The sequence below is a fragment of the Cyrtonyx montezumae genome, unplaced genomic scaffold (genome assembly GCF_038088225.1).
Source record: "Cyrtonyx montezumae isolate F1298 unplaced genomic scaffold, pur_monq_1.0 scaffold_24, whole genome shotgun sequence".
NCBI lineage: Eukaryota > Metazoa > Chordata > Aves > Galliformes > Odontophoridae > Cyrtonyx > Cyrtonyx montezumae.
This window is the reverse complement of record NW_027071981.1, coordinates 8,752,832-8,779,545: the sequence shown is the minus strand read 5'-3', so window position 1 is coordinate 8,779,545 and position 26,714 is coordinate 8,752,832. Positions and strand designations below refer to the sequence as shown.

General features: G+C 45.3%; 2 protein-coding genes across 2 annotated transcripts; both read left to right on the top strand.

Moving 5' to 3' along the window:
• The first annotated feature begins 449 nt into the window (after positions 1-449).
• Positions 450-1,340, top strand: LOC136050491 (ankyrin repeat domain-containing protein 9-like). The gene has a single exon (XM_065739397.1). The coding sequence runs from the start codon at positions 450-452 to the stop codon at positions 1,338-1,340; it is 891 nt and encodes a 296-aa protein (XP_065595469.1).
• Positions 1,341-19,275: 17,935 nt separating this feature from the next.
• Positions 19,276-20,166, top strand: LOC136050489 (ankyrin repeat domain-containing protein 9-like). The gene has a single exon (XM_065739396.1). It carries the CDS (start codon positions 19,276-19,278, stop codon positions 20,164-20,166), a length of 891 nt encoding a protein of 296 aa, XP_065595468.1.
• The last annotated feature ends 6,548 nt before the right edge of the window (positions 20,167-26,714 follow it).

Genomic DNA, 26,714 nt, shown 5'->3' with positions numbered 1-26,714 from the left:
AAAAAACATCTGAAAATTACTATCACACTTACTGTGATGTATGAGCCGATCTCGTTAGACATGAAATGCAGACAGAAAACTACCTCACCTCTCAAGCTAATTTTAGTCTCTCCCTGCCTTCTCTCTAGCTGCGTATGTATAAAATCACTTGCAGTCTGACAGCGTTCCAGTAGCCCACACCATACAGGGAGCAGGATACACGTACAAACCAGCAGCTTGCATGGCATGGGTTAACTGAGCCTGTGGGATTGTGCTTACCTAAACAAAACCACTGCAGTGAGGGGAAAAAACAATGAACGGGTGGAGATGATCAGCCCATGCATTCAAGCTAGTGCAGTCCGGGCAGCAATGACAGCCTGAAGGTTGCAGCAGCATCGAGATCTGCATTCCAAGTGCACAGATCGTACAGTCTGGAGAGATTTTGCGTGGAGCTCTTTATTTGCTGAGCCATGGCCAGCAACCAGGCCAGCATGCAGGATGATCAAAGCAGGCACTGCAAGTTCTTATCCTACATGTTCTACCAGGCTGTGAGAGATCATAAGCCTGTGTGGATGCTGGAAGACATGAGAACTATGGAGTATTTTTACTGGGAGGAGAATGCCAGCCTAAGAACATACTCACCTTCAGAAGCCCTTCTCTATGCAGTGGTGCATAACCACCTGCCTTACGCCCAGTATCTGCTGTCTCATTTTCCAGAGGAGGCTCTTAAGGTACCCGGAGAACACTTCTGCTATTGCCCATCCTCTGCTCCTCACTTGGCCATGGCAGTCACATATGACAGGAGAGATATCTTGGGGCTGATCATCAAAATTGCGCACAAGCTTCCCAGCTTAAACTCGTACATCAACAGGACTGGTTGCTTTCATCTGGAAGATGGGAAAACACCCCTGCACCTCGCCTGTGAGCTGCTGAGGTCAGAGATAGTCCTCATCCTCCTCGGCAACGGAGCTTCTCCCAGGATAGAGGACAGTAAAGGGCTTACCCCGCTGGACGTCATCCTGGAACAGATGTGGGACTCCAAAGTCAACATGGCAACAAAGAAGCTCTGCCTTGACTACCTCTTGCTCTTCATGCCCAACCCACAGTTTAAGATGCGGAAAGTTCCACGAGATCATCCAGAACACTGGAAAGCTTTGCTAGGGGAAGAGAAATTCAACAGCCTGGTGGGGAACACACCTGCTTCTTTATATCTGCAAGCTATGCAGACTATTCTCCAGACTCTGCCTCCATCTCACTTCCCTAAAAGCATCCAGGAACTACCTATACCTCAGGCACTAAAGCCCTTACCATCCTATGGCAAAAAGCAATCGACAAAAAATGTGGTAAATGTTTTTCCTTGACTTTATTCAGTGGGTCTTGGATTTTTAAAGGCAGTTTAGCGGATGTGGTCACCCACCCCTATGTGTATTTTATTGTGATTTTAATACTTATCTTGCTAGGCTATGCTGGAAAATCCAATATTTTGTGACAAGATGTTAAATGTCGGGGTTTTTATTTCTCATCAATTGCAGGCACGGCACTTTTAAAGGCAAAAGCCTTCCTTGTTTTCTATTATGTTGTGCATGTGAAGAGTTAACTGTAGCTGAGACTGCATTGTTTGCTTTTTTTTAGCTGTCAGCTGGTATCAATGCATCTGAATTCCCAACATAACTGTATCCTGTGTAATGCACCTGGGTAAAAATGAACAACTTGCACACTAGGATTTTCAAAGGGTGTAACTATGGATCTGCGTTCTACCAGAGCTAGGAAAAATACCACCTTGTACGAACAGGGTTCAGACATCAGGTTTCCTTTCTAACAATGATCCAGCATCATTTATTAATAACCAAAAAGTCTGTGGCTGATATTACAGAGACGTAGAGGCAGCCCTATAGAGTACATGATTTTAACGAGTTACTTAGCATTGGGTCATAGCATGGAGTGTGTATGTTTAGATAAGACCACCAAGTGTGTATTCCTATGGAGAAATTGGGACAGGCAGAAGAAGTAATGGAAAACATCCTATCTCACTCAGGAGTGAGGGGGTTAAAGACAGCTCCAGCCCTTATGCCTCCACAAAGTTGTGCAATGGGGAGAGTACCATTTTCTTTGCTGTCCAGTAAAAAACTGCAAAAAGTAGCAGGGCTAGTGGCAGCCCTATCCTTCATGAGTGACATTATCAGTGACCTGCGTTTTAGGGATGAATGTGTCTCCAAGAGAGATGTAGCTCACTAACTCGATTTAGCAGTGGGTCTCAGAGCCGCCTGTTTCCTCGTTACTCTAACCTGGGGTATGACATTGTGCATTACAAGTTTTCACTTGTTGTCAGAGTGTTTTTGTCACTCAAGTCCAGACAGAGGGCCTGCTTCTGAAAAAGATAAGTAGTTCCCATTGAATTCCCTGGGAACTGAAGGTAGTTTGTATGTTTGCAGTTTTCCTAGAGTAGGCTCTCTGTAGGGCTGGGGATGCCCTGCCCAGCCAGAGCCCTGTCTGTTCCAGGAGCTGCTCTTGCTCTCCTGGCCGTGCTCAGTGTCACCAGTGCAGTGGCAGAATCCCAGCTGGGGAATGTCTCTTATTTTGGACCAGATGTCCTTCTCTCTTTGTAAGTGTAACCCTCTGCTCCAATGAAGCGCTGTAACACATTTCCCCAGATCTGTTCTGAACAGCAGTGAATAAATAACTGATCTCTTTAAAGAAATGTGGTGCAAAATGCCATTTGACCCAAGCCCCAGTTTGAAAGGCTCTGGCTATGGAAGGATGTACACCAGACCTGTGCATTCAAATCTTGCTGCATGGTGAAGATCCCTCCACACATTATCTACTTGCGCCAGGACTGCTTTACCTGAGCTGCACCCTTTTGTATCAGCTCACAGAGCACTTCTGCATGGATTCTCTCTGCTTGGGGCACCACCAGTGTGTGTCAGGGTACTGATGGTGATGCAGGGCAAGGGGAAGATTTCTTGCATGCCTAGACAAGAGCCATCTGGAAGGTACTTTTGGAGACATGGGGACATTCCTCCCAGACACCTCTGTCCAGGTGCTGGGAAGCACTGCTGTGCCCGTGCCTGCTGTGCTGTGCTAGGTGATGATGCAGACTTGCTGGTGAGACAAAGAAAATGCCAGCCCAGCCCTAAGAGTGGTGAGCAGGCCAGAAAAGGGTTAACTCTCCTCCTGCAGTCCCACCTCCCCCATGGTGTCCTACTAGCCCTGTTCTCCTCATCCGAGTCTATTCTGCCTTGTGCAAGGGGGAGGGAGCAAATGGTGGCAGAGAAATTCAGGGTAAATCTTGGACAAGGTTTTTGTAGAGAGGCCGTGGCATGTGCTAGCAGGTGGAGGCTGTCACAGCTTCACAAAGCAAAGCAGAGCCAAAGGCAGATTTGCATAATAAGCAGTGGCTGAGCCCCTTGTGCCTTGGCAGCCCCCAGGAAGGCAGCGCTGGGGGCAGAAGACGAAGCAGGCACTGCTGCCTGAGGCTGCTGAGAGCAACTGTGCAGTGCTCTGCACCCCAGAGTGGGGCTGGGCCTGTCCCCAATAGCGATGCAATACCTCATCTCAGTGGGCGAGAGGCAGAGTAGGCTGGAGATGGATATTATTAGAATTGTAATTAGGCCCCAGGAGCAGATATGCCAGCAAAGGAGTGAAGGTAAATTATCAATCACTGGCTTGGTTGCATGAATGCTGTGTTGCTAATAATTTCAGAAAAGACAGGAGGGAGGGGAAGGTTGTTCATCTTACAAATTGAGTGATGCAGGTAGGGATTCTTGGCATTACTGACACTGGCACTTTCTCATAAGGCAGAGGGCTGTGCCTGGGGAGCCAGAGCAAGCCAGTGGGAACAAGAGCATCTAAAATGGTGCAAGGATTATTTATTGGCTGTAATAGCCAGGGATCATCACGAAGGTCAGAGTTCAGGAATTTAGGCACTCTGGTGGCTTTGTAGCACACTTGTAGCACACGTAATGCTTTGTGTGCATGCACAAGTTTACCCTCTCTCCGTTAACCAAGGCAGAGGATAAGAGCGTATCTTTGCCTAGAAGACGACTGCTGGCTGTTCATTGGCCAGCATGTAAAAGCTTGGGTATTCTCAGACCAGCATCAGGCAGCTGTCCACACTGGAAAGATCATAGCAGAGCCCTGCCATTTCTGTTTCCCTGACCATTTTAACAAGAGCTCAAGCGCTGTCTGGGCCTCAGCCAGTCACCTACCTTCTGACCTTGATGTACAGTTCCACTGGGCTAGAATGTAGGGCATTAGTGCTCTGGTGCTTCTGCTACAAAACTTTTTGCATCACCTGTAGTGCCAAGAGCGCAGGATGTGTTGCCCCTCTGCAGGAGGATTTATCTTGCAGTGACCTGCCTGTTAGTTTGATATCCCATTTATCTTCCTACTCAGTACAGTGACATTACATTGGATACAGCCAAATCTACCTCAGCCCCATCTGCATTGATTTTCTTTTTATTTTTTCCAAGCCAGGTTATTAGCAAAAGTAAATTCTGTATCTTTCCCACTGTTCCCGCAACTGATTGTCAGCAGTCTTTAAAAATCCCTATATTTGCATGACAAATACATTAGTGACTTTGTTAATCAAAAAAGGTGCTAGGTGCTACATAGTGATGTTTACATTTTGCATATAAACATACCGAGTAAGAGTAGCTAAGATCTTCATTTCAGAACTTGGCAAAAAGAGAAAAGGGAGAGGGTGCAGTCTGTGCTCATCTTTGGGTTACAGACTGGCTCTGCAGGTTAGAATTTTTAATTTCAGTCTTGAGAAGTAGCCCTGTAAAGATCTGACGTGTATATGTGTTTTCCTTCAGTATGATTGAGAGTCATTTCAGTGAGCTCTGTGGGTGACTTTGGGTGTGTGCGTGTGTCACGCATGTGTGTCTGTGTCTGCCCTCTTCTGGTAAAACTCATAATGAACTAACAATACTTAAGACATCGTGTACTCAACAGTGACCAATGCCTTAAGAAAGCAGCCTTTCAATGAAATAAGTTTGTGCCCCAAGCTTTGTGCTGCTGTCAGGTAAGGATATTTCTTCTCTGGCAAAGAGGCAGCAGCTGTGCTTTTGAAACAGGCGTTTATCCCTAAGCACCAAGCACAAGGGCTTCTGCATTCCAGCAGTCATCCAGCGAAGGATTTGTGACAGTGGGCACATTTTATTTCATTAAAATAAAGTATATTAAATGTGTATCTCCATCTTTTCTTTGGTCTGACAGCAAAATTTGGCCACCTATGACTTCTTAATCCTGTGCTTCTGTCTGTTTCTGCAGCACCATTAGGAGGGAGGACAGGCCAGAATCTGACCTCAGTTTCATCTCTTTACACCCGAAGTAACACTTTTTAAGTCAATTGCACCACTGCTGACGTTTGCCGGTATAAAATAAAACAGAATCTGTGTACGCATTCTTCAAGACTCCATTTACTCTGACTTCTGCTTATAAATAAAAGTGATACTTAATCCTCGAAAGCATTTTTTACATTTTTCACACTTCGAATGTATACAGATATAGACATTCTCTAATAGTGACGGGCACTTTCCTGCTCCTTGCTCCCTTGGCTTCCTTTGGCTTTAGCGTGACAGGGACTGACGCTGTTGTTTACTGAATACGACTGAATGTTCCATGCCCAAGTACAAATGAATGTTCATTATATGATACAACTTTCTTCCAAAGCCATACTTTTGTAATTTTGGTTTCTCTTTTTTAGGGAAAAAATCTTCCATGTAATTGTACATACATTACTCACTGCATGATTAAAGAGAAACAGATCGCAATGTGTGCTGGGAATAATATATATATATACACACATATATATATATGCCCCAATATAATGGCTTTGAAAATTATTAAATTTGACTGTACTACCATAATAAACTTGCAGGATAATCTTGATGTGTCTTTTATTAGACAGTTGGTCAAAAGTACTGCCAGCTGCTTTTGCTTTGGTCCATTCTGGTGTTTGATGACTCCAAAGTGACTGCTGAGCTATGTCCTCCAAATTGTGATCAGAAGAACATAATATTTTCCAGGCTTGCAATATCTAGCTGTGCTGACAGAGGATGGCCCAAGTGATGAAGTGAACCTACGTTCCACAGACCTGCTGCTGCAAGGCGGAGCTGAATCAGAAGAGGCTCCCTAGGGGTGAATGGTAATTGCTCTTGTAGATTTTCATTCTTTAGGCTTGAACTCAGCTCACATGTTCCCTGACAGCTCTGCTGAGGCTGACCACCAGGACATTAGTGAGTGGCTCTGGCAGCTGATGGACAGATGAACTGATAGATCCATCTAAGCCAGATTCATCTAGCTACCAGTCTTTTTACAACTGCACTTAGTTGCAGCCCACACAGCAGCAAGCAGTAAGACAGGTATTTTAAAAGAGAGAAATACAAAGTATATATTCTCTTGTGCTGGGGAAGCGTTTTCAGAATCACACAATGCAATGACTGTAGTCCTGCCCACACCTCAGTTACCTCTCTGGTTGAGTTACCCCAGGCAGAGAAGTCTGATGCATTCCACACAAGCCAGCAGCTGTCTGGCCTTCTGGGAGCACACATTGCATTTTGCTACACCACCACACTCAGGGAATGATAGGGACAACTGCATGCAGCCTCCAAGCGATCCAGCTCCCAAGACAGCCACAGCTGTCTCTAGCACTTGGGAAGCTGCACAAAGAAGCCAAGTTTCTCTTGGGGTGACTCCAAAAGGCCGCTTGCATTGTAAAATCAATGGTAAATTTCCAGACTAAGTTCCAGTTCCAGCCCTCATAAAGTATGTTCATATTCCTCTCTAGAGAAGTTTATTGCCAGTGGGAAAGCTGTTGCTGAATCTCATGAATACATACAGAGAGAAGGTTACTATGTTCCATGCATTGGCTGCACCCATCCGCGTGATCAGATGGGCAGATCACCACGCAGAGCTGTGAGAAGATAGCATGATAATCCTGGAGTTGTCAGACTGACAAAAGAAAATTTAGGAGGAAAAAAAAAAGAAAAAAAGAAGAAAAGGAGTGGGAGAGGCAGTACAGCAAGATTCCCTCTGGGAAGCATCTCCTATAGTTAAACAGAAATAGGGAAATAGTGTGGAGGATCCCAAACTTCAATCAAAATACTTTTTAAAGAATAGAATAATTTTGATATTTTAATATTTTTCTTTCTGTTCTCTCCTTTCTCCAGCTTTGGTCTTACATTAGACAGTACAAGTTTCAGCACTTATCTCTACAAGACCCCACTGCTGGCTCTTCACACAGTCCACTGAGTCCCACCCTCTGCCATAACCAGCTTTCACACCATGAAATAATTCATCCGATCCTGTGACTGTCTCATTACTTATCAGCCATGGGTGCTGAACATTGTCAAAAGCTTTCTGAAAATCCACACACATTATGTTCACTGTATCTCTTCTTTATCCTCTACCCTTTTAAGTTAGCTATGACACCTAGAAACAATTCAATTTTTACGGAAGTTCATTCCACAGTAAAAAATGTTCTGATAGAGTAAGAGAGAATTAGAAAGCATTATGCATGGGGAGATTTCTATAGTTTCTGCAAAGGCTGCTTCCAGAACTATCTCCCCAAGAGAAGAAGGGCCACTCTGGATAGAATGGAAGCTGATGGAGCAGAATATACCTCACCATGGTATTTTACCAGTATAGTAGTTCTTTTCACTATAGACTCGAAGACCAGGATTTGAAGAATATAGCAGAGCATACAAAGTCTTGAAATCCTTATTCAAGATAGATCTATCTCTGGTATTGGGACAAACAAAAGTTGGACAACCTTTCCTACTTTGTATCAAAACTGTCCAGATGAAGAACATTAATCAGGTTTTGTTTAAATTATACTCGACATAATAATTAGGCCCTCTTCATGAAAGAAGTACTTATAGGCTCTCAATCAGTATCATTATGATGGTCCCGCTGAAGCAACTGCTGTCACAGTAAGATTGAAGGGAAAATCTAGATGAGATTTTAGAGCGTCTCCTGATTCTGAAGCTTTCACTGAAGCAGAAAATGAGCAACTATAGGACAAAAATTACTGTTTCACTGCCTGGAATGTGTTAAATGGTGACACTATAAGCAGACTCTTTTCCTGAGTTTACAGGTCTTAGATGCTGTTTTCTGCTGCGATGCATATATTTCCAGACACTAAACTTCCCACCAATATAGCTGATTGCTCAATCAGATCTTTTTTCTAGGTGGCAGAACTGAGCTTCAGTGATAGCTGTTGGCTTTGGCTTATTTCTGTACTGGTAGGCATGGCGCAGAAGCCCTGCATGGTGACAGACTGGGATAAAATTATATTCTGTGCATAAACTGAGATTTGAGGAAAAGAGAAGTGATAGGAAGAGCTTTGCTTAAGTGAAATTTCTGTTTAAAGATGTGTTACGCAAGCACTCAGAAATCCACTTGCTTACTCAGATCTGCTGAACCTCAAGGCAAGGTAAGCAACCCAAACTGGGATCAGGGAGGACAAGGAGATTTTTCCTACTAAAATATCCATCTGTCTTTCACAGTTACCAAATTGTATAAGTAGATTTGTGCATTGTGCTCTTTGGAAAACATGAACTAGTTTTTAAAACGTCTCACACATCTTTTCACTTAACATCAATGAAAACATAAGGTACAAACCTAGACCTACACACAGCCCTTTTTAGACCCCTCTTATGAGTATTTAGCTTTAGAAAGCCCCATCCACCGTGGCATGAGCCACTGCCTCCATTGCTCCATTAACCCCAGAGGCAAAATCCTCTCTTTCCCTGCTTACCGGCTGCCAAAGCTGCAGTGTGGTCAGTAAAATCACTGTCATCCTTACATCTGCGCAAATGCTACCGATGATTATGACTTATTTGTTTGTTTGTTTGTTTGTTTGTGCATGCATGTATGTATACATGTATGTATGCACGCATGTATACATTTTCGCGCCATGCAAAATCAAAGCAGAGACGGCGCAAAATGGCGTCGGAGCGGCCACAAGATGGCGTCGCGAGCCCGGCCCTTCTCTCAGCGGCCCCCGGGACTCGGAGGTGGTGCCACGTTTGGACGCTGTATCCGAAGCAAATGCCAATGAGCAAATCTAAAAGTTGCAGAGTTAGTCGTTTTTTCCACTCCTCTCCCCATCTGAAATGGTTGGTTTGTGCTTTACATGTGATTGTAACACTGCTGGCTCTGTACTTCCATACTACACTTGCTCAGGGGTGGGGTCCTCAGCCGGGCAGGGCTCTTATTTGACCCATAGGGTATTATAACGAAAGGAGTTCAGCTAAGGATGCACGGATACGGGTTGCCCATTTCCTAGAATCATAGTGGTTTGGGTTGGAAGGGACCCAAAGACCTCCCAGCCATGTGCAGGGCTGACCCCAGCAGCTCAGGCTGCCCAGGGCCCATCCAACGTGGCCTTGGGCACCTCCAGGGATGGGGCACCTGCAGCTCTGGGCAGCAGTGCCAGGTCCTCACTACCCTCTGAGTAAAGGATTTCTTCCTAACATCTAACCTAAATCTCCCCTCTTTTAGTTTAAAGCGATTCCCCCTTGTCCTATCAGTATCAGACTGTGTAAAAAGTCAAGCTCCCTCCTGTTTGTAAGCTGTCCTCAAATACTGGTGGTCTCCCTGGAGTCTTCTCTTCTCTGGCCTAAACATACCCAGCTTTCTCAGCATACCTCCAGAGGAGAGGTGCTCCAGTCTGCTGAGCATCTTCATGGTCTCCTCTGGACGTGCTCCAGCAGTTCCACATCTTTCTTGGGCTGGCAGCCCCAGGCCAGGACACAGTACTCCATCTGGAGCCTTATGAAGGCAGAGTAGAGGGGGACAATCACCTCTCCCTGTTGAGGCAATCTCCTCTTTGGTTGCAGCCCAGGATACCATTGGCTTTCAGTGCTGCAAGTGAACACTGCTGGCTTATGTTCAGCTTTTTGTCATCAGAACTGTCAACGGTTTACGGGCAGGTTTGGCCCGGTTCCGTGACGATTGGTGCGGGGGACCCACGGACCCACGCCCCAGGAAAAGGGAAGGGGGAAAGGGAAAAGGGAAAAGGGAGATGGGCCTAGAAACAAAACAGCGGCAACGATCTGAGGAGGAAAGCTAATTTACTAAATAAGATATCAGAAAGCAAAATAACACAATATAATACAATATAATTGGAATTAAAGCTAATAAATCAAATAAAATGAGCAAGAGAGAGAGTGTCCGATAAACCGAAGGCCTTACGCTAACGCTGAAGGCGAGACGGCAGCGAGCACCCACTGCTGAGTCGATCCCAAAGGAAAAGAAAGTGTCCCGTGACCGCAGACAGTTTTTATCTTTCCCTCTGAGCGTAAACACGTAAGAACGCAAAGCATCGCAAAGTCCTCTGGGGAATGGAGTTCTTCTTCTCTTCTGAGACAGGCATACCTGGAACTATCGATGTTCCACGGAGCTGGAGCATTAACTCTTTAACTCTAAATGCACTACATGATGTTATGATGTGGAATACCAGTACCAAAAATCATACAACCATGGCATTCCACCCCTTATTCCACATCACTACATCATGTTTGGTATATATATGTATAGAAGAACAATGATTAACATGCATTAAGTACACACACAACACATATATGTATATACATGGAATTACCGACTGCACTCCCCCAACATCAAATTCCCTTGTGGTACACATTGAACATTCCCATTCTTCTGCATCACCCACCAAGTGGACCCAGGTCCCTGAGCAAAAACAGTTCCACGGAGAGGTTTGCCCTTTCCAGAAGCTGGAAGGACCCAAACTGCTTTTCCCAACATGTTTTTTACATGTACTACAGGGACCTTATCTCCCTCTACAGTAGGTAGAGATCTGGATTGGGCAGGACCATCACGATTGATGGATCCTCGAGTGTTGACCAACCAGGTGGCTTCTGCCAAATGCTTCTCCCAGTGCTTAAATGTTCCGCCACCCATTGCTTTCAATGTGGTTTTTAACAACCCATTGTACCTTTCAATTTTACCAGAAGCTGGTGCGTGATAGGGGATATGATAAATCCATTCAATGCCATGATCTTTGGCCCAAGTATTTACAAGAGAATTTTTGAAATGAGTTCCATTATCTGACTCAATTCTCTCTGGAGTGCCATGTCGCCATAGGACTTGTTTCTCGAGCCCTAAGATGGTGTTTCGGGCGGTAGCATGGGGTACTGCATATGTTTCAAGCCACCCAGTGGTTGCTTCCACCATGGTGAGCACATAACGCATACCATTGCGAGATCGTGGCAAGGTGATATAATCAACCTGCCTCGCCTCCCCATATTTATACTTTTGCCATCGCCCTTCCCCCCAAAGAGGTTTCATTCTCTTGGCTTGTTTAATTGTGGCGCATGTATCACAGTCATGGATAACCCATGCAATAGCATCCATAGTTAAGTCCACCCCTCGGTCTCTAGCCCATTTATATGTTGCATCTCTTCCTTGATGGCCAGAGGTCTCATGGGCCCATCGAGCTAAAAATAATTCACTCTTGTGTTGCCAGTCCAAGTCTACTTGAGCCACCTTAACTTTGGCAGCTCGATCTACCTGATGGTTATTTTGTTGTTCCTCAGTTGCTCGGCTCTTAGGAACATGAGCATCTACATGGCGCACCTTTACAACCATATTCTTTATTTGGGCAGCAATGTCTCTCCACAGTTCAGCAGCCCAAATAGGTTTACCCCTCCGTTGCCAACCATTTTGTTCCCATTGCTGTAACCACCCCCATAAAGCATTTGCCACCATCCATGAGTCAGTGTAAAGATAAAGCACAGGCCACCTCTCTCGTTCAGCAATATCTAAGGCCAGCTGGACAGCCTTTACCTCTGCAAATTGACTTGATTCTCCTTTTCCTTCAGTGGCCTCTGCAACTCGTCGTGTGGGGCTCCACACAGCAGATTTCCATCTGCGGTGCTTACCCACAATGCGACAGGATCCATCTGTGAACAGGGCATATCTCTTTTCATTGTCTGGTAGTTCATTATATGGTGGGGCCTCTTTGGCACGTGATACCTCCTCTGCTGGTATTGTTCCAAACTTTTTACCTTCAGGCCAGTCCATGATCACTTCTAGGATTCCTGGATGACTGAGGTTCCCCATCCGAGCTCGCTGTGTAATCAGCGCAATCCACTTACTCCAAGTGGCATCAGTAGCATGATGGGTAGAGGGAACCTTTCCTTTGAACATCCAGTTCAGCACTGGCAGTCGAGGTGCCAGGAGGAGCTGCGTTTCAGTACCAATTACTTCGGAAGCAGCTCGAACCCCCTCGTACGTGGCTAAGATCTCCTTCTCAGTTGGAGTGTAGCGCTCCTCAGACCCCCTGTACGCCCGACTCCAGAATCCAAGGGGTCGGCCTCGGGTCTCTCCAGGAGCTCTTTGCCACAAACTCCAAGTGGGACCTTCCTTTCCAGCAGCAGTGTAGAGGATGTTCTTTACATCCTGTCCCGTCCGCACTGGCCCCAGGGCCACGGCACGGGCTATCTCCTGCTTAATTTGCTCAAAGGCCTGCTGCTGCTCAGGGCCCCACACAAAATCATTCTTCTTCCGCGTCACCCGATAGAGAGGGCTCACAATGAGACTGTAGTTTGGAACATGCATTCTCCAAAAGCCCACTACACCCAGAAAAGCTTGGGTTTCTGTCTTACTTGTGGGTGGAGACATGGCAGTGATTTTGTTAATCACATCTGTAGGGATGTGACGACGTCCATCTTGCCACTTTATACCTAGGAACTGAATTTCCTGTGCAGGCCCTTTCACTTTGCTTCGCTTGATAGCAAAGCCAGCTCGCAGAAGGATCTGTATTATTCTCTCTCCTTTCTCAAAAACTTCTCCTGCTGTATTGCCCCACACAATGATATCATCAATGTATTGTAAGTGCTCAGGAGCACCGCCCTGTTCCAATGCAGTTTGGACCAACCCATGGCAAATAGTTGGGCTGTGTTTCCACCCCTGGGGCAAACGGTTCCAGGTGTACTGAACGCCCCTCCAGGTGAAGGCAAACTGTGGCCTGCATTCTGTGGCCAGAGGAATTGAAAAGAAGGCATTAGCAATGTCAATGGTGGCATACCACTTGGCTGCTTTTGACTCCAGTTCGTACTGGAGTTGTAGCATGTCCGGCACAGCAGCACTCAGTGGGGGTGTGACTTCATTCAGGCCACGGTAATCTACTGTCAGCCTCCATTCTCCACTGGCTTTACGCACCGGCCATATGGGGCTGTTAAAAGGTGAGTGAGTTTTGCTGATCACTCCCTGGCTCTCTAGCTGACAAATCAGGTTATGAATGGGGAGCAAGGAATCCCTGTTGGTGCGGTACTGCCGTCTGTGCACCGTTTTTGTAGCAGTCGGTACCTGTTGCTCCTCCACTTGGAGCAACCCCACAACAGACGGATCTTCTGATAGGCCAGGCAAAGCAGACAGCTGCTTAACGTTGTCTGCATCCACAGCAGCTATTCCAAAGGCCCATCGATACCCTTTGGGATCCTTAAAATATCCCCTTTTGAGGTAATCAATACCAAGTATACATGGAGCCCCTGGGCCAGTCACAATAGGATGTTTTTGCCAGTCTTTACCAGTGAGGCTTATTTCAGCCTCCAACATGGTTAACTCTTGGGAACCCCCAGTCACCCCAGAAATATAGATTAAGTCTGTCCCTTGGTGACTCGAGGGCATTAGAGTGCACTGTGCACCAGTGTCCACCAGGGCCTTATATTTTTGTGGTTCTGATGTGCCAGGCCATCTAATCCACACAGTCCAATACACTCTATTATTCCTTTCCCCCACCTGGCTGGGGGGCAGGGGCTATTGTGGCTGGTAGGTACCTCGCTCAGTTCTGAAGGAGTACCGTTCAGACAGGAGGGTGTCTCGCTCAAACTGGAGGGTGTCTCTTTCAGGTTGGAGGGCGCCTCTCTCGGATTGGAGAGCTCCTTGTTGAGACTGGAGGGCATCTTTCTCAGTCTGGAGGGCGTTTTTCTCGGTCTGGAGGGCGTCTCTCTCAGGTTGGAGGACTTCTTGTTGAGACTGGAGGGTGTCTTTCTCGGTCTGGAGGGCGTCTCGCTCGGATTGGAGGGCGTCTAGATTGGACTGGAGAGTCTGATTGTCAGTTAAAAGACTCTCTTTCTGGATCAGGAAACTGTCCCTTTCGGCTCGGAGACTCTCTCGCTCTATTTCAAAAACTCTATGCCTCTCTGGGATAGTATTGAATAAGGCCCGATAAGCATAAGCCAGACCCCAAATAATTTGGGCCTCCTCAGATCTGTTTGAGCCGCAACATCCCTGTCTCAAATATCTGCTTAAGTTCTCAGGATCTCGCAGGTGTTCAGGAGAAAAGTTCCATGACACCGGTGATGCCCATTTCTCTAAAGTCTCTCCTAAGTCCCTCCAAACTCCCTGCCAGTCAGTATTCTCTGGCTCTGGGGAGGGTTTTCTCAAAATATTATAAATACAAATACTGAGTAAAAGTACATTCAGGGAGACTGACACCACAATCATAACAAGCATTGGATGGGCGTTCAGAAAACGCATAATGAATTCAAAGGAGTGGCCAGGAGTCTGTTTAAAAATCACAAGTTCCATAGAGTTAGCAACTTCATCTGGAGTTACTCCCTCTGGAACTGAATGCCACATCGTATACAAAAGCCAGGTAGGTATGTCCATCAGTGTTTTTAGTTTATCATATAGAGACCAAGCTCCGTGGATCAGACTGGCAAACTTAATTAAGTCCCAGTACGTTCTGAGCATTACAAGGGAAAAACCGATGAAATGCAGTCCCTTTAAGACCAGTTTAAAAAGAGAAAGCATTTTTTTTTCTTTTCTAAAACTAGCTGGCAGTACCCAAAAAGTTTACAAATTATCCCAGGACAACTGGCAGTACGCCCAGACTTCAAGGTCGTGTTTTGCCATACAGCACCTGCAGTACAGATAAGCCTGCTAACGAGAGACAGAGATTCACTCTAAAAGTATGTCTCTGCTCGGCTAAGGCAGCTGGTTTTGCCCCACGTTGGGCGCCAAAAATGTCAACGGTTTACGGGCAGGTTTGGCCCGGTTCCGTGACGATTGGTGCGGGGGACCCACGGACCCACGCCCCAGGAAAAGGGAAGGGGGAAAGGGAAAAGGGAAAAGGGAGATGGGCCTAGAAACAAAACAGCGGCAACGATCTGAGGAGGAAAGCTAATTTACTAAATAAGATATCAGAAAGCAAAATAACACAATATAATACAATATAATTGGAATTAAAGCTAATAAATCAAATAAAATGAGCAAGAGAGAGAGTGTCCGATAAACCGAAGGCCTTACGCTAACGCTGAAGGCGAGATGGCAGCGAGCACCCACTGCTGAGTCGATCCCAAAGGAAAGAGAGTGTCCCGTGACCGCAGACAGTTTTTATCTTTCCCTCTGAGCGTAAACACGTAAGAACGCAAAGCATCGCAAAGTCCTCTGGGGAATGGAGTTCTTCTTCTCTTCTGAGACAGGCATACCTGGAACTATCGATGATCCACAGAGCTGGAGCATTAACTCTTTAACTCTAAATGCACTACATGATGTTATGATGTGGAATACCAGTACCAAAAATCATACAACCATGACAAGAACCCCCTAGTCCTTCTCGGCAGGGCCGCTCTCAATGAGTTCTTGTCCTATTCCATATACATATCTGGGGTTGCCCTGACTCAGGTGCAGTACTTTGCAGTTGGCCTTGTTGAACCTCATTTCTTCCTCTCTGAACAGAAGGCTGGTGGGACACTGGCAGGATATGAAGAAAAACATTTCCACTCTGGCAGAAGCTTTGTAGAAGGACAGGGAGGTTACCTGTGTGCATGCTTAACTGTTGTTGAAAGAAAAAGTACTGCTGAGGAGGCTGATACCCATCAGGAACAAGGAAAGGTATTGTCAAAGATGTATTTATTTGTGTTTCTGGCACATTTGATTAAATCTCAAATGGTTCCGTAGACAGTGGGAGCAAGCTGTATTGCTGACAGCTAACAAAAATCAGTATAGCTTTCTGGAGCTGTAGCCCTCTGGTCTGAGGGTCTAACTCTTTATTTCCACTTCTGTCTGCCTCCAACCTAATCAGAAAACCTTCCAAACCAATAACAACAACAACAGCAAAAATCAGCTTTATATGCAAAGCCTAGAATAAAACATCTGTATACATCTCAGAAGACTTCACAACAGCCTGTTTTATTAGTATCTCTAAAATAACTTTTCTTTCCTGACTAATTCAGCCAGAAGCGCTCAGATAATCCTCATAGGACTGTTATGTGTATTTCCAATTAAGCAATTTATAAGCACTGGCTGCAAAGAGCTTTTTGTTCTTAAGAAAATTATTTCTTCATCAAGAACAAAACAAGTCTTTTTTTACTCCTGCTTTATCTGAAAGCCCTTGTGCCCCCTTCACATATGGTTTAAGTACTGAGTTATGTAGAAGGAGATTAATCATCTTGTATCCCAACAAGCAGGCAAGACATGGCAGCTGGGTCAGCCTCACAGGGAATAGGCTTTTCTGTGTTTGTTTTCAGAGAGAAGTCAGGCAGACAGACACTTACTTTCAAGCTACTGCCTTTGCCAGAGGCAACCCACACAGTCTGGTCTGCAAATGGGGCCCTCAGTTCCCTTTAGAAGGGAGCCACCCACTACGATCACCTTCCTTTCTTTCTCAGTAGCAGCAGTCTCAATGCACGGAGGTGACTGCCTTGCCATTGGTGACCTCCTGCGGGAATCTTCCTGCACTTCACCCCTTATCACCTCTTCAACTTCCAATGCTGCAAATCTATTGCTTAGGGGTATCTGGGGACACTGGGGAGGCAGAGGGGGAGACTGCCCACGGTACCGAGCAGGGTACCGAGCAGGGACTCTCTGCCAGCCCTCCCTATCCCTCAGATATCCCCCTTCTGCCCTACGGGGACAGGTCAGGGAGTCCACCACCAACTGCGGGGGATCTCCCTGGTGCCTTTCTCTCTGGCACTCTAGGGAGTTACTCCACCAGTCAATCTCCCGCTCACAGTCCCTGATGGCCCTCAGTCTCTCAACCGCCTCTTTCAATTCAACCACCATGTTAAGCAGATCTTCCACCTGCTCACACCTTGCACAGGTGCTTAGCACCCTCATCTAGTAGTAGCAGGCTCTGGCACTCCTTGCAACCAGAGACCTGTGTAGCCACACTTCTAGGCAGACCTTCTGTCTGGGTCGCCACAGCCTTCTTAAGGCAAGCCCTCTGTCTTGTAGAGACCATGGCACAAAAAAAATAAAAACAAAGAAACGAAAAAATTGGAAGTAAATAAATAAATAATAGTTTATAATAATATATAGATAGATATGAATTGTAATGCGATACTTCGCTGCCCTCCCTGAGCCCTTCAGGGATATACCCCTTCAGCCCTATTCAGCGGAGGGGTGAGGGCGAGGGCGCTGAAACCCTGGCAACGCCTATGCCTCGTTAGCGCCTCGTTAACCTCTCGCGAGAACAGCCGTTGGGACTCGCTGCTCTCACTCGGTTCCGGAGAGACTGGAACCTCCGGAGAACCGACGCTGTACTTCAATCAGCCGCTGCAGCTCCAGCTGTGCCGACTTCAGTGCAGTTGATTATGAGTACTAATAATGATTTTTCGGGATCAAGTGCTTAGATTTTGGATATAGAAGCAGTAAGATATTATCTTTATGTGTCAGGTATGTTTCTCTTCTGGCCAGAAACAACATTTTGAGCTTAACACTATAAGAAGGTTCCCTAATAACTCAGAAGCACATTGTACTTCTCACAGAGTCACAATATCAAATCACTTTATGAGCCGAAATTGCCATCAAAACATGAAAAACGCATCTCCTCGTGAGAGAGCTAGAGAGTCTTTTGGTCTCAGCTAGAATGGCAAATGGTGTTCTGGGTAAAATCAGCTTTTTTTTTCCTTTTGACTTACCCTTCAAAATTTTTTCTTCTCCCTTGCACTTCCTTCCCTTATTCAAAACTGCTCACCTTCCGCACTGCAGTTTGGCCAAGAAGGAAACCACAAAAAATATCTTAAGAGATGGGTGCATTATTTTTAACCACAGATCAAAATTCTAAGAATAAAACTTACAAACTCCTAATCTTCTTCTTCCTCAGTAAACCCTTCCAAGTTCATGTCTTCCATTTCTAATGGACCTATAACGTCTTACAGATATTATACTGTAAGAAAACTTAGAAGAGATGCATTGCCATCAAACATGTCATCGGCACCAGCTTTCCTAAACTACTGCAAAAATTAGGAGGTGTTTTGTTCATTTCTTTTCTATGCATTTAATTTTGGTCAGGTCCTTTTACCTCATCCTATAGTTAGCACCCCTCAAGCCTGTGGGCCTTGGTCATCTTCCCAGGGCATCTCACAAGTCAGTTTGCTTAAGTCCATTTCCCCCTGTTATAACTCACTCTGACCCCAGTCCTGGAACATTACATATGAGAGATACTTAGATCAAAGCTCTCCATCTGCCATTGTGGTTTGGCCATTAACCTTTTGTCTATGTACCTGCTGTGCAAAACAGAGGCACTTCAGACATTTCTTTGCTAAACAAAGGCAGGCATTTAAATTGAGCAATATGCTTTATGACTCCAGGCATGGTTACTCCACATCCTGTTTGACTCTTTTCTCTGCAGAGATTAATGTTGGGATCTTAAATATCACTAATGCCTTACAGACAATCCATTAACATCAGTGTCTCCTAATTGGCTAGCCATACCATTATTTATAAAACAGGGAGTCTTTGCTAATAGTACAGCTACCAATCCCTTGATTTCACGAGTATATAACCCTCTGTATTACCAACCATAGAGCATTTTATGCTGCAATATATATTTTTACTATTTAACGAGCTTTGTGTGTGAGCAACATGCAAAAAACATCTGAAAATTACTATCACACTTACTGTGATGTATGAGCCGATCTCGTTAGACATGAAATGCAGACAGAAAACTACCTCACCTCTCAAGCTAATTTTAGTCTCTCCCTGCCTTCTCTCTAGCTGCGTATGTATAAAATCACTTGCAGTCTGACAGCGTTCCAGTAGCCCACACCATACAGGGAGCAGGATACACGTACAAACCAGCAGCTTGCATGGCATGGGTTAACTGAGCCTGTGGGATTGTGCTTACCTAAACAAAACCACTGCAGTGAGGGGAAAAAACAATGAACGGGTGGAGATGATCAGCCCATGCATTCAAGCTAGTGCAGTCCGGGCAGCAATGACAGCCCGAAGGTTGCAGCAGCATCGAGATCTGCATTCCAAGTGCACAGATCGTACAGTCTGGAGAGATTTTGCGTGGAGCTCTTTATTTGCTGAGCCATGGCCAGCAACCAGGCCAGCATGCAGGATGATCAAAGCAGGCACTGCAAGTTCTTATCCTACATGTTCTACCAGGCTGTGAGAGATCATAAGCCTGTGTGGATGCTGGAAGACATGAGAACTATGGAGTATTTTTACTGGGAGGAGAATGCCAGCCTAAGAACATACTCACCTTCAGAAGCCCTTCTCTATGCAGTGGTGCATAACCACCTGCCTTACGCCCAGTATCTGCTGTCTCATTTTCCAGAGGAGGCTCTTAAGGTACCCGGAGAACACTTCTGCTATTGCCCATCCTCTGCTCCTCACTTGGCCATGGCAGTCACATATGACAGGAGAGATATCTTGGGGCTGATCATCAAAATTGCGCACGAGCTTCCCAGCTTAAACTCGTACATCAACAGGACTGGTTGCTTTCATCTGGAAGATGGGAAAACACCCCTGCACCTCGCCTGTGAGCTGCTGAGGTCAGAGATAGTCCTCATCCTCCTCGGCAACGGAGCTTCTCCCAGGATAGAGGACAGTAAAGGGCTTACCCCGCTGGACGTCATCCTGGAACAGATGTGGGACTCCAAAGTCAACATGGCAACAAAGAAGCTCTGCCTTGACTACCTCTTGCTCTTCATGCCCAACCCACAGTTTAAGATGCGGAAAGTTCCACGAGATCATCCAGAACACTGGAAAGCTTTGCTAGGGGAAGAGAAATTCAACAGCCTGGTGGGGAACACACCTGCTTCTTTATATCTGCAAGCTATGCAAACTATTCTCCAGACTCTGCCTCCATCTCACTTCCCTAAAAGCATCCAGGAACTACCTATACCTCAGGCACTAAAGCCCTTACCATCCTATGGCAAAAAGCAATCGACAAAAAATGTGGTAAATGTTTTTCCTTGACTTTATTCAGTGGGTCTTGGATTTTTAAAGGCAGTTTAGGGGATGTGGTCACCCACCCCTATGTGTATTTTATTGTGATTTTAATACTTATCTTGCTAGGCTATGCTGGAAAATCCAATATTTTGTGACAAGATGTTAAATGTAGGGGTTTTTATTTCTCATCAATTGCAGGCACGGCACTTTTAAAGGCAAAAGCCTTCCTTGTTTTCTATTATGTTGTGCATGTGAAGAGTTAACTGTAGCTGAGACTGCATTGTTTGCTTTTTTTTAGCTGTCAGCTGGTATCAGTGCATCTGAATTCCCAACATAACTGTATCCTGTGTAATGCACCTGGGTAAAAATGAACAGCTTGCACACTAGGATTTTCAAAGGGTGTAACTATGGATCTGTGTTCTACCAGAGCTAGGAAAAATACCACCTTGTACGAACAGGGTTCAGACATCAGGTTTCCTTCCTAACAATGATCCAGCATCATTTATTAATAACCAAAAAGTCTGTGGCTGATATTACAGAGACGTAGAGGCAGCCCTATAGAGTACATGATTTTAACGAGTTACTTAGCATTGGGTCATAGCATGGAGTGTGTATGTTTAGATAAGACCACCAAGTGTGTATTCCTATGTAGAAATTGGGACAGACAGAAGAAGTAATGGAAAACATCCTATCTCACTCAGGAGTGAGGGGGTTAAAGACAGCTCCAGCCCTTATGCCTCCACAAAGTTGTGCAATGGGGAGAGTACCATTTTCTTTGCTGTCCAGTAAAAAACTGCAAAAAGTAGCAGGGCTAGTGGCAGCCCTATCCTTCATGAGTGACATTATCAGTGACCTGCGTTTTAGGGATGAATGTGTCTCCAAGAGAGATGTAGCTCACTAACTCGATTTAGCAGTGGGTCTCAGAGCCGCCTGTTTCCTCGTTACTCTAACCTGGGGTATGACATTGTGCATTACAAGTTTTCACTTGTTGTCAGAGTGTTTTTGTCACTCAAGTCCAGACAGAGGGCCTGCTTCTGAAAAAGATAAGTAGTTCCCATTGAATTCCCTGGGAACTGAAGGTAGTTTGTATGTTTGCAGTTTTCCTAGAGTAGGCTCTCTGTAGGGCTGGGGATGCCCTGCCCAGCCAGAGCCCTGTCTGTTCCAGGAGCTGCTCTTGCTCTCCTGGCCGTGCTCAGTGTCACCAGTGCAGTGGCAGAATCCCAGCTGGGGAATGTCTCTTATTTTGGACCAGATGTCCTTCTCTCTTTGTAAGTGTAACCCTCTGCTCCAATGAAGCGCTGTAACACATTTCCCCAGATCTGTTCTGAACAGCAGTGAATAAATAACTGATCTCTTTAAAGAAATGTGGTGCAAAATGCCATTTGACCCAAGCCCCAGTTTGAAAGGCTCTGGCTATGGAAGGATGTACACCAGACCTGTGCATTCAAATCTTGCTGCATGGTGAAGATCCCTCCACACATTATCTACTTGCGCCAGGACTGCTTTACCTGAGCTGCACCCTTTTGTATCAGCTCACAGAGCACTTCTGCATGGATTCTCTCTGCTTGGGGCACCACCAGTGTGTGTCAGGGTACTGATGGTGATGCAGGGCAAGGGGAAGATTTCTTGCATGCCTAGACAAGAGCCATCTGGAAGGTACTTTTGGAGACATGGGGACATTCCTCCCAGACACCTCTGTCCAGGTGCTGGGAAGCACTGCTGTGCCCGTGCCTGCTGTGCTGTGCTAGGTGATGATGCAGACTTGCTGGTGAGACAAAGAAAATGCCAGCCCAGCCCTAAGAGTGGTGAGCAGGCCAGAAAAGGGTTAACTCTCCTCCTGCAGTCCCACCTCCCCCATGGTGTCCTACTAGCCCTGTTCTCCTCATCCGAGTCTATTCTGCCTTGTGCAAGGGGGAGGGAGCAAATGGTGGCAGAGAAATTCAGGGTAAATCTTGGACAAGGTTTTTGTAGAGAGGCCGTGGCATGTGCTAGCAGGTGGAGGCTGTCACAGCTTCACAAAGCAAAGCAGAGCCAAAGGCAGATTTGCATAATAAGCAGTGGCTGAGCCCCTTGTGCCTTGGCAGCCCCCAGGAAGGCAGCGCTGGGGGCAGAAGACGAAGCAGGCACTGCTGCCTGAGGCTGCTGAGAGCAACTGTGCAGTGCTCTGCACCCCAGAGTGGGGCTGGGCCTGTCCCCAATAGCGATGCAATACCTCATCTCAGTGGGCGAGAGGCAGAGTAGGCTGGAGATGGATATTATTAGAATTGTAATTAGGCCCCAGGAGCAGATATGCCAGCAAAGGAGTGAAGGTAAATTATCAATCACTGGCTTGGTTGCATGAATGCTGTGTTGCTAATAATTTCAGAAAAGACAGGAGGGAGGGGAAGGTTGTTCATCTTACAAATTGAGTGATGCAGGTAGGGATTCTTGGCATTACTGACACTGGCACTTTCTCATAAGGCAGAGGGCTGTGCCTGGGGAGCCAGAGCAAGCCAGTGGGAACAAGAGCATCTAAAATGGTGCAAGGATTATTTATTGGCTGTAATAGCCAGGGATCATCACGAAGGTCAGAGTTCAGGAATTTAGGCACTCTGGTGGCTTTGTAGCACACTTGTAGCACACGTAATGCTTTGTGTGCATGCACAAGTTTACCCTCTCTCCGTTAACCAAGGCAGAGGATAAGAGCGTATCTTTGCCTAGAAGACGACTGCTGGCTGTTCATTGGCCAGCATGTAAAAGCTTGGGTATTCTCAGACCAGCATCAGGCAGCTGTCCACACTGGAAAGATCATAGCAGAGCCCTGCCATTTCTGTTTCCCTGACCATTTTAACAAGAGCTCAAGCGCTGTCTGGGCCTCAGCCAGTCACCTACCTTCTGACCTTGATGTACAGTTCCACTGGGCTAGAATGTAGGGCATTAGTGCTCTGGTGCTTCTGCTACAAAACTTTTTGCATCACCTGTAGTGCCAAGAGCGCAGGATGTGTTGCCCCTCTGCAGGAGGATTTATCTTGCAGTGACCTGCCTGTTAGTTTGATATCCCATTTATCTTCCTACTCAGTACAGTGACATTACATTGGATACAGCCAAATCTACCTCAGCCCCATCTGCATTGATTTTCTTTTTATTTTTTCCAAGCCAGGTTATTAGCAAAAGTAAATTCTGTATCTTTCCCACTGTTCCCGCAACTGATTGTCAGCAGTCTTTAAAAATCCCTATATTTGCATGACAAATACATTAGTGACTTTGTTAATCAAAAAAGGTGCTAGGTGCTACATAGTGATGTTTACATTTTGCATATAAACATACCGAGTAAGAGTAGCTAAGATCTTCATTTCAGAACTTGGCAAAAAGAGAAAAGGGAGAGGGTGCAGTCTGTGCTCATCTTTGGGTTACAGACTGGCTCTGCAGGTTAGAATTTTTAATTTCAGTCTTGAGAAGTAGCCCTGTAAAGATCTGACGTGTATATGTGTTTTCCTTCAGTATGATTGAGAGTCATTTCAGTGAGCTCTGTGGGTGACTTTGGGTGTGTGCGTGTGTCACGCATGTGTGTCTGTGTCTGCCCTCTTCTGGTAAAACTCATAATGAACTAACAATACTTAAGACATCGTGTACTCAACAGTGACCAATGCCTTAAGAAAGCAGCCTTTCAATGAAATAAGTTTGTGCCCCAAGCTTTGTGCTGCTGTCAGGTAAGGATATTTCTTCTCTGGCAAAGAGGCAGCAGCTGTGCTTTTGAAACAGGCGTTTATCCCTAAGCACCAAGCACAAGGGCTTCTGCATTCCAGCAGTCATCCAGCGAAGGATTTGTGACAGTGGGCACATTTTATTTCATTAAAATAAAGTATATTAAATGTGTATCTCCATCTTTTCTTTGGTCTGACAGCAAAATTTGGCCACCTATGACTTCTTAATCCTGTGCTTCTGTCTGTTTCTGCAGCACCATTAGGAGGGAGGACAGGCCAGAATCTGACCTCAGTTTCATCTCTTTACACCCGAAGTAACACTTTTTAAGTCAATTGCACCACTGCTGACGTTTGCCGGTATAAAATAAAACAGAATCTGTGTACGCATTCTTCAAGACTCCATTTACTCTGACTTCTGCTTATAAATAAAAGTGATACTTAATCCTCGAAAGCATTTTTTACATTTTTCACACTTCGAATGTATACAGATATAGACATTCTCTAATAGTGACGGGCACTTTCCTGCTCCTTGCTCCCTTGGCTTCCTTTGGCTTTAGCGTGACAGGGACTGACGCTGTTGTTTACTGAATACGACTGAATGTTCCATGCCCAAGTACAAATGAATGTTCATTATATGATACAACTTTCTTCCAAAGCCATACTTTTGTAATTTTGGTTTCTCTTTTTTAGGGAAAAAATCTTCCATGTAATTGTACATACATTACTCACTGCATGATTAAAGAGAAACAGATCGCAATGTGTGCTGGGAATAATATATATATATATACACACATATATATATGCCCCAATATAATGGCTTTGAAAATTATTAAATTTGACTGTACTACCATAATAAACTTGCAGGATAATCTTGATGTGTCTTTTATTAGACAGTTGGTCAAAAGTACTGCCAGCTGCTTTTGCTTTGGTCCATTCTGGTGTTTGATGACTCCAAAGTGACTGCTGAGCTATGTCCTCCAAATTGTGATCAGAAGAACATAATATTTTCCAGGCTTGCAATATCTAGCTGTGCTGACAGAGGATGGCCCAAGTGATGAAGTGAACCTACGTTCCACAGACCTGCTGCTGCAAGGCGGAGCTGAATCAGAAGAGGCTCCCTAGGGGTGAATGGTAATTGCTCTTGTAGATTTTCATTCTTTAGGCTTGAACTCAGCTCACATGTTCCCTGACAGCTCTGCTGAGGCTGACCACCAGGACATTAGTGAGTGGCTCTGGCAGCTGATGGACAGATGAACTGATAGATCCATCTAAGCCAGATTCATCTAGCTACCAGTCTTTTTACAACTGCACTTAGTTGCAGCCCACACAGCAGCAAGCAGTAAGACAGGTATTTTAAAAGAGAGAAATACAAAGTATATATTCTCTTGTGCTGGGGAAGCGTTTTCAGAATCACACAATGCAATGACTGTAGTCCTGCCCACACCTCAGTTACCTCTCTGGTTGAGTTACCCCAGGCAGAGAAGTCTGATGCATTCCACACAAGCCAGCAGCTGTCTGGCCTTCTGGGAGCACACATTGCATTTTGCTACACCACCACACTCAGGGAATGATAGGGACAACTGCATGCAGCCTCCAAGCGATCCAGCTCCCAAGACAGCCACAGCTGTCTCTAGCACTTGGGAAGCTGCACAAAGAAGCCAAGTTTCTCTTGGGGTGACTCCAAAAGGCCGCTTGCATTGTAAAATCAATGGTAAATTTCCAGACTAAGTTCCAGTTCCAGCCCTCATAAAGTATGTTCATATTCCTCTCTAGAGAAGTTTATTGCCAGTGGGAAAGCTGTTGCTGAATCTCATGAATACATACAGAGAGAAGGTTACTATGTTCCATGCATTGGCTGCACCCATCCGCGTGATCAGATGGGCAGATCACCACGCAGAGCTGTGAGAAGATAGCATGATAATCCTGGAGTTGTCAGACTGACAAAAGAAAATTTAGGAGGAAAAAAAAAAGAAAAAAAGAAGAAAAGGAGTGGGAGAGGCAGTACAGCAAGATTCCCTCTGGGAAGCATCTCCTATAGTTAAACAGAAATAGGGAAATAGTGTGGAGGATCCCAAACTTCAATCAAAATACTTTTTAAAGAATAGAATAATTTTGATATTTTAATATTTTTCTTTCTGTTCTCTCCTTTCTCCAGCTTTGGTCTTACATTAGACAGTACAAGTTTCAGCACTTATCTCTACAAGACCCCACTGCTGGCTCTTCACACAGTCCACTGAGTCCCACCCTCTGCCATAACCAGCTTTCACACCATGAAATAATTCATCCGATCCTGTGACTGTCTCATTACTTATCAGCCATGGGTGCTGAACATTGTCAAAAGCTTTCTGAAAATCCACACACATTATGTTCACTGTATCTCTTCTTTATCCTCTACCCTTTTAAGTTAGCTATGACACCTAGAAACAATTCAATTTTTACGGAAGTTCATTCCACAGTAAAAAATGTTCTGATAGAGTAAGAGAGAATTAGAAAGCATTATGCATGGGGAGATTTCTATAGTTTCTGCAAAGGCTGCTTCCAGAACTATCTCCCCAAGAGAAGAAGGGCCACTCTGGATAGAATGGAAGCTGATGGAGCAGAATATACCTCACCATGGTATTTTACCAGTATAGTAGTTCTTTTCACTATAGACTCGAAGACCAGGATTTGAAGAATATAGCAGAGCATACAAAGTCTTGAAATCCTTATTCAAGATAGATCTATCTCTGGTATTGGGACAAACAAAAGTTGGACAACCTTTCCTACTTTGTATCAAAACTGTCCAGATGAAGAACATTAATCAGGTTTTGTTTAAATTATACTCGACATAATAATTAGGCCCTCTTCATGAAAGAAGTACTTATAGGCTCTCAATCAGTATCATTATGATGG